The sequence below is a fragment of the Microtus pennsylvanicus genome, chromosome 1, assembly GCF_037038515.1.
Source record: "Microtus pennsylvanicus isolate mMicPen1 chromosome 1, mMicPen1.hap1, whole genome shotgun sequence".
Taxonomy (NCBI): domain Eukaryota; kingdom Metazoa; phylum Chordata; class Mammalia; order Rodentia; family Cricetidae; genus Microtus; species Microtus pennsylvanicus.
Window position 1 is genome coordinate 26,601,168 of NC_134579.1, and position 8,921 is coordinate 26,610,088.

An 8,921-nucleotide genomic window follows, 5' to 3' on the forward strand; every position below is an offset into this window, starting at 1 on the left:
CTCCTGACTGATCCATTGGTCACGCCTTTTGCAATCTAAGCATAGCAGGGCCATCAGAATGCAACTTCTGTTTAAAAACTGACAAAATATGTAATACAATCATTTGGAAATTTGAAATTTAAAAAGGCCTCAGTAGATAGTTCAGTTCAAAAATGCTTCCTAGATAGTATGGAGGCCTGCATTCAGTACACACACACACACACACACACACACACACACACACACACACTTGCCAAGTATGATATCCCATACTTATCATTCCAAGCCTGGGGAGGCTGAGACGGTTGGATTTTCATTGCCTGCTGGATAGACAACTTTCAACTAGAGACCATTTCAAAAACCAAACACACACAACAAAAAAACAGGTGACTGACACCTGAGTAATAATACCTAGTATAGTTGATTCTGGCCTACACACACACACAACATACACACAGAGGCATGCACACATGCACACATATATACATACATATATGCACACATGCACACACATACACATATACACACATACACATGCACACACACCACACACATACACACACATATATACACATATATATACACACATACACATACATACACACAGACACCACACACACATATATACACACATATACACAAACACAGACACCACAGACACACACATCTATGCATATATCTACACATATTACACCCAGTACAATAAAATAGAGTAAGAAAAATGAACCTTAAAAGTTGCAATTGAGTTTTCATTAAAAAAAAAGACCTGATTTTTTCACCATTCTTTTCCAATATGAATTATGAAGTCCTTTATCGGCTCTGGGAATTGAGTATTGATTCTAAAGGTATATTTAAGCTATTTTGCTAAAAAAGGAATTCTTGCAAACAGATTTCTGTAAGTTTCCATTCAAGGACATCAGCACTTAAGTATCTAACAGAGTATGTTGCAATGCCTGAATCAATATTCATAGTTAAATTACATTTAATTATGTATAAAAAACTATATAATAGTTGAAAGCCAAGAAGTTAATGGGTAGAAGCAGTTAATGTCTGATTTTCCATATCAAGAATATCTTTGCAGATTTCTAAGGAAGATAAATAGACATTTCTGTCTAGAGCAGTTTTATACAAAGTTTATTTCCTTAGTGGTTCTCTAACATTGAATGCTATTGTCTTTGTTTTAGTGAAGTTCTTGGAAAACTCACTATATAGAACACAATATGTTTTTTCAATTTCTCTTAATACATTTACTTATAGATCTTATAGGAGGAAAAAGCAGAATCCCTTATATATGTTTTGAGATTTTCAGTTTTTAATGCATTTCACTTCTTAATAGGTTTTAATTCACTGAGACATTGAGAAAATAGCTCATATATATATATCACTCAGTGTCTACTGCCATTTACATCACAAACTACTACAGTATATTTGTCAAAAGTAAGGAGGCACTACCAATCTATCAATATATTATTTTTAAGAAGTGTTTTTTTTTTTGTACTTAGATTAGATTTTACTTCCCATCATTTTCTGCTCTGGGATCTCAGGCAAATGCAACTTTGTGCGTTTTCTCACTGTGTGTCCTTAGCTTCTCAGCAGCCTGACTGTGTTCTATGTTCTATAACCCCGGCACTCCTGATGAGTATTATCTATTAGAAGAAAGACCTTCTACTGGAGTTTACTTGCTGTTTTATCGTGATTGGCTCGGGGAAAGAAGACCAGGCAATCAAGCTTCCTTTTGTACCATACCACATTGAGTGTAAATACGACCAAGTCTTTACCATTGGCTACAGTGAGCCCCATCACTTGTCTTCTTTTTTCTCTTTCCCTTGGGAAACTTGTCACTTTTCCCCATTTCCTTATTCCTGTTTCCCACACCAGTGAAGATACACCAGAGACCAGCCAGTTGGCTTTCCTGTTCTCTTAACAGAGCATCAGTGGGACTTGGGAAAACACCATCTCACCCCCTGTTTCTGGGAGGTATTTCAGGGGCAGTGTGTTGATTTTCATCACCAGTTACCATTCCCTGCTGGGAGGAGTCCTGAGTGTTAGCTTCATAGAGAGCTCCTGGGATGCCATTGTTTCAAGCCTTCTTGGTTGACAGAGCTAGGAACTCCATGTGTATAAATAATAAGCCTGTATAGATTGTGTTTTAATGAGCCATTAAATAAAATGGATGTTCTACCTTAACATGGACTAGTTTTGAATTTGTTCCATATATTAAATAATTTACTTTTATCTATTCGTTTTTGTACTGTTAAATGAAAATAGTAAGTTATAATGATATTTCATTCTTCAAATTAAAAACAATTATCGGATTTCTATGAAATAAAATAGCCTGAGTTTGATCTCTGGAACCCATATGGTGGAAGGAGAAATATAAGTTGGTCTCTGGTCTCCACATTCTCAGGATGGTATGTGCATACCCTACTCCAGTAAGTACATGTATAATTTAAAAATCAAGGTATGTGTCTTAGCCATAACTCACAATGAACATTAGTCTCTAAACCTCCTTTAGTATCTCTATAAAAATGTATCACACAAAAAGGCAGAAGGATTAGCAGGGCTTATGCCCTGTGAGTTTTAAACATGTTGAAATTTCAGTGTTTTGTTTATATTTCTTTGGTCAGTGTTTTTTCTTCTACCACATCTTGACCCATGAGTTTAGTTGAACCCATGGTACATTAAGAATTTTCTGACAGTAAAAATGGGGTTGATTCAGGTTTGAACAAGAAAAGGGGTTTTGTGAGGATTTTCCCCTAAAGATTTCAACATATTTGTGATATACAAATTCACTTTATGATTTTTCTAAGCAAGGGTAATTTCACACACAGGGTCAAAGAAAGAGACCATTCTAGAACACAGACCTTCTGTCCTACCCTGTAACAGAGAAAGTGAGGAATGTCTTCATTGAGTTCTAGGTCATATGTATTTTACCACAATTCACCTTCAAATCAAACCCACATGTCTATAATTGAGCTTCTGATGCTAGGTCAGTGTTAAAATGACAGTCAGATACATGACTCTCCTACTTGGATTTCTTCACTCTGTCTTCTAATTCAAATATAATATACAAATTTTCAGGACATGGATAACATTATTTTTATTATATAAAATTAAACAAGTGGAAATTGAGGAAGTCTACGGGAATGCTACCACTATCTCCACTGCTCTCCTTCAGAACTACTTCAATGCACTATGCAGCAAGCTAAAACAATGTTTTCTAGGTATAGATGTCCACTTTCCTCCCCAGCCTGATTACATTTGATGAATGGTTTCCAAAGGGAGCTTGCTTCCTTGCTGCTAACAGCATCCAATATACAGCATCAAATATACAGCATCAAATATAGCCATATTTATTGTCAGTCATCTCCAAACAACTGAAAGGAACCGTCTGCTTCTCTGACATCTGATTGCAGCACCATTTACACATATGTGTAAAAGCATATCCCGATCCATACACAGTACACCAAAGTTGAATGCAAGATGCTTAAAAATAAATGCCAGAAAAGATAGCTTCCTATACCCACATTTCTAACATGTAATAGTATAATTCAGTCAAAGTCACCAAATCACAATTTTCCTCAATGAAAACCAGATCACAAACTACAGAAAAGAAACCAAAGTTGAGAGGTATATGGTATAAGCATCAGGCTTACAAAATCAATATTGACCTTAAAAGCAAATGATACATAGAAAAATCGTAAGGCAAATGATCTGCTGATGTCGGGAGTGTGTTGTCCCCAGTTGTGAACTCTATTGTTGTTTAAGATGGCACAGACCTTCACAACCCTTTAGAGAACTATCTGCAGATTGCAACTTAGTGTGAGGGTCAACATGCTTCCCCAAGTCCTGTCTTTCTCCAGGTGTGAATCTGTCTAAGACAAATGGATCTTTTAATACAGGACCCAGTCTCCTCTAACCTCCCTTTCCAGTGTTAGCAACATAAGTACATCCACTCCATGCATTTGTGGGCCTTAATATGATTCTTCTTGTCTACAAAATAAAGTAAATCAGTGGCACTGTATAAACTAAAATTCTCTAAAATAGTATTCAAAAATAGTAAGAGTCCAATAAAAATTTAAATAGTAAGAATTTTTAAATTATCACAATTATGGCTTCCAGGGATATGTGAGTTCATCCTTTTGCTAACTGTTGTATCTATTGCATCAGGAATTCTGAGTGTAATCACAGAGAACAATTCACTGGATGTGTGTTGAATAAAGAATATTAACTCAAAAGGAGAATCAAGAGCTTAAAGAATAGAGACACAAATTTTTGTTTGTCTCCATCATTTGAATGCCTCCTTCAAATAAGGATAATTTTAAACTTCTGGTATTTATTCACAACTTCACTGAAGCAAAGGCACAGACAACACAAATCCAAGCTGAAACCTGAGGGTAGTCGTGTTAAAGTCTTGTCAAAATGGTGCTTTGGGGAACATAAACAATCCACATAACATAATCTCTTAAACATAATGCAGGAACCCGAAGACTTATATGCCAACCTATAGATTCCCATATATTTATATAAGTATATGCCAACTTCTTTATATAGGATGTTTAACTACATGGCGTGAAATGTAATGCAATTCCTTGTTATAAGCTGCAAACCTGGTATTTTACCATCTTGTGTGAAGTAGGAAGATCAGATGGCAATACCAAGAGTTCCAGGTGTGGGGCTTAGACTCGGAAGTACTAAGTGTTTCAGAAAAACAGAGAAAATTAAATTTTAAATCTATGATTATAAAGAAAATGTCAATAATAAGAATAGTTGAAAACAAACAACAGCAATAACACAACTGACTCCCAGCTACTCCTTAACGACCTTTCATATTCTATTTCATGTTCGGTTTCTATTAATTTTATTAATGGGATTCGGAGTCTCCCATTCGTTTTAATTTGATTTCTCAAATACAATTATAAAGGCCTGCTGAGACTGGCTAACTCTCACTGACACACACACACACACACACACACACACACACACACACCCAGCAAGAGATGGTGGCATGGTCCAAGCCTATACTCATTCCACCAGGTCATGTTTCAGGAAATTTGGTGACCCTTTATCATGTGCTTTCCCAACATGTTTTTGACTGTGTGCTGAAATGATGGATTAAACATATTAGTAAATAAATATTTCTGTTCTTAGTATAAATGACACTTCTTCCTTATGTTTATGCACACAAGAGGCTTCCCCACTAATGGCAGTGCACTACGTTAGGATTGTTTAGAGGGGGGTCTACAATGGTGAGGCTCACAGGTCAACTAAATGTGTATGACGGCCAACTGCATCCTGCTATACACTGGCATACACAAAGAGACTGAATTTACTCCAGCAAATACACAGGCTTCCCAGTTACTTTATGTTTCTCCTCTGTAAGATGCTGGGAAACTTCAACGCAATGGTGATATTTAGGGTACCACACTTTATGGGATCCCTTTGGAGTTTTTCAGTCTTACATGAGATCATAGTCACCGTACATACATGCAAGAGTCTGGCATGCATTCATTTCAGCAACCTCTAACATGTGTGTGTATGTGTTTTATCCTAAATTTACACTTTTCTCAGCAGCTGAAGTTTAAGCAGGTATTCCGGCAAAGCTACAAACCAAGGTTTGCCTACCTTCTACGTACAAAGGCCAGTGTAAGTGTGTAGTGTTTGTTCTGAACTTTACTGGAAGATAGTTCAAGTTGTTGAACAGATATGCATGTTGAAAATCAAGAGTTCCCAATTGTTGCTTGACTGGGAGCTTGGCAGTTTGTTAAAACGAGAACACGAGAAGAAAACAAACACAATTTTATTTCTCCTCAAAACAAAGGTTCTGTCTAGCTCCCTGCTCCTTTGATATCTTACCTTCAACACTGGGCTTGACTGACAGAAAGTAACTGTAAAAGTCATGTTTCCTCTGCAATAAAGATACTTTCCATAGAGCTGAATTTTTCATTTAAAAGCTATGTGTGGGTCCTTACATACAGAGTATTAATGTTCAGGTCAACAACAGATCACACACGGTTGCCAAAGGGAAACATGTGTGTTGCATATAAACACCAATACATGCAATGCTGCTTCATGCGTTCTATCTCACATTTAACGGAAAGAAATTTGATTATTTTGAGGCATGCATCATAAGGTCATGGAATGATATTGGTTGTTTTTATTTTGAAAACAACTTTCAAATGGTATATTGTGGTTGTTTAGGACTCAGCAAAGCCATTTCTAACACAGGGTGGTCATTTAAAAAATGCACAGCACAAAAGCAAAACACATTAATAATCACTGGAAAATCTTACACATTTTCATTACTGTGTATTTTTCTCTTTATTGTTTTACTAAACTAAGCACAGTTGACTGCATCCAAAAATCCAACCTTGACTATATCTTGTGCAAGGATTGCTTTAGTTACAGTCAATCACGGTTCTTTTAAAAATGGTTGGAGATCTATCACTATAGGCTCTCAAGAAACAAATAAATGCATATTTTCCTCCAAAGTCTAAAGAAACGTGTAAAGTTTGCATTTGGACTTTTTCCTTTCCTCAAAAACTGAACTTCATGTGCCTAAAGAAAACATCCTTCACACAGCAAGTTTATTTTTGGGGGGATGGGTGGGTAGTCGTCAAACTCAGTGACAAGAGGAAATAAACAAGCATTTCCCTCTGGTTTTTTTCTAAGGGTTCAATAGTTGAAGATCAGTGCTACTGTAGCACTGAAGGATATGGACTATTTAGGAGCCTCGCCATGAGCCGCTCTGCAAGCTGCCGTCATACTAATTCTAATTCCTAGAAAGAGTATGGGTTAGAACCCAGGGTTTCTTTTTCTTTTCTTTTTGATAAATGAGAAGTGGGAGAAGCTGCTAGAATGGTCGGCCGTCCACGTTTCACCTATGGCTCTCCCCGAGACCACCCCTAACAAGAACAAGAGCTAAGAAAGTTCTCTGAGAATTGAAGGAGAGAACCCAGATTAGCTTGAAGGGAAAAGTTGAGGGGTTTGTCAGTGCTCAAAGTTCAGACCTCTACCGACCTAATTTTGGTAGTGGGGGCTATGCATGCAGGTACTGGAGTTCACAAAGGCCCTCCTGGTGGTATTGCTGACTGTTTGTTCACTTGGGACATCCCAGGATCCCGTCTTTAGTGTTCCAGTACTCGCTTTTCAATCTCTTTGGAAATCTAAGCCTCACCTCTCCCAGGAAGTTATCTGGTCTGGGAATTAGGTGCTGTTGAGTGGCTGGCAGGTGGGGTGGGTAAGATTGGGTAGGGAAAGGAAACTTTCGTGTTTATTGACCATCTTTCTGGCTCCTTGCACTCTCAAACTCCATACACAAGAATCCAATTTAGAGATGAAAACTTGGAGACTCTGAGCTAACGTTCTCTGCTGTATTCCCATGATGCTGGTGGATCAAGGATTCTATTCTTAAGGTTCTGACATGCTTGAGTGTAATCAGGACTAATAGACTGACGGACACTCACTTCGGCATCTGGAAGAGAGATTTCACACCACCCCCACTAGCCCAATTCAAGTGATCAAAAAGGTGCTGACAACCTGATGCCTAGAGTCGGAGCCAGCCCAGTTGAGCCTTGATTCCTGCACTCTGCTCAGGATTTTGAATCTCAGATTGAAAAACCCGCCAACCATACATTCCGGGAAAGCCTGGCACCTGCCAGGAGGGAAGCAATGACGCGACTCCCACTTTGTTGTGGAGCTTTGGGTACGCACTGGTCCCCACCACCCCAGCTGACGTCCCCGCACCAGTGCCAGCGCGCGCCGCCTTGCCCGGACCCGCTGCGCCCTCGCCGGCCACTCGGAAGCGATTAGGACCCCTGGATCCCACAGCGTGGAGCACTTCTGCGGGCTCACTCACCGATCCTGAGCACTTGCGGGGCGGTCTGCGGGAGGATGTAGCACAGGAAATAGAGGAGTGTCCAGCTGGTGTCCCTGGTCCAGAGCCCGGGCTGGATGAGAACTGTGCCGCGCTCCATCTTCCAAGCTTCTTAATTCATGCCGAGACACAGTCGTGGCCTCACGCCCGCGAAATACACCCAACTTGGGCTGGGTCCCAGCCTCATCCTCCTTGGATGCTCCCAGGCTGCACGCCGCGCGCTCTCTGCTCTCAAAAGAGTGAGATACAGGGAACCCGCGTGGGGAAGGGCAGGAGCGGGTTTGTGAGACTGAGCTGCTTGGGGCTTAGTGCACCGGTCCTTAGCCCATCACTGCTTGCTCTCTTCCTCCTCCATGGACTGCACACCTCCAAGAATCAGCAGGATCCCGCTCCTGGAGCCCAGAAACCAGCTGAGGAAAGTTGCTACCTTGATTTGCTGGAACGTCTCCCTCATTCGTCCTCTGGTCAGATGCAGAAGTGGTGGGTGGGGGAGTGGGTAGAGGGTGCAGGGTGCAGTGAGGAAAGGAGAGGAAGCAGGGAAGAAGACGCCCAAGGAGAGAGGGAAGTGGGTGAGTTGGTGCAGCGCTCAGACCAAGCAGCATGAGCTCCAGCAGGTTAACTGGGATACAGGCTCTGCTTTTGCTTCTTTCTTGGTCCTTCCCTCCTCCCCTCTTGGCCCCACCCTTTATTTACTGCCCGCCCCGCCAACCCTACTAACCCAGCCAGACACACTCACACAACCACGCGCATATGCGCACGCGCGTGAGGACACACACACACACACACACACACACACACACACACACACACACATTTACACCATGCACGCACACATGCAGTCACTCTCTAACTTTGCGCTGTGGTGCTGGGAAGTCCATTGAGTCTTGCATCCTAAAGACAGATCAAATCGAACCCATTAGTCTCTAGGCAGAGGGAGTTCTACTCTCCTCTGTGAATGACAGCCTCATCCCTAGATGCCTATGCGGGGGTCTGAGAGATGACTAGCGCGTGATAGGAAATCACACCCTCCGAGGGAGAGATTTAAGGAATTATCAGAGTTTTTATT

The 8,921-nt window shown here is 40.5% G+C and overlaps 1 protein-coding gene across 12 annotated transcripts in view; it reads right to left on the reverse strand.

Moving 5' to 3' along the window:
• The window catches only part of Grik1 (glutamate ionotropic receptor kainate type subunit 1), a 385,263-nt gene extending 376,644 nt beyond the window's left edge, over positions 1–8,619 (reverse strand). For 6 of the 12 annotated variants that reach the window (XM_075959390.1, XM_075959437.1, XM_075959420.1 and 3 more), the window contains exon 1: positions 7,838–8,490. In XM_075959390.1, coding sequence (XP_075815505.1) covers positions 7,838–7,955 — 118 coding nt within the window. In that variant the 5' untranslated portion in view covers positions 7,956–8,490. Of the gene's footprint in view, positions 1–7,837 lie in introns of all 12 variants that reach the window. The other 6 variants (XM_075959383.1, XM_075959438.1, XM_075959406.1 and 3 more) reach the window with 3 other exon arrangements.
• Positions 8,620–8,921: the final 302 nt, after the last annotated feature.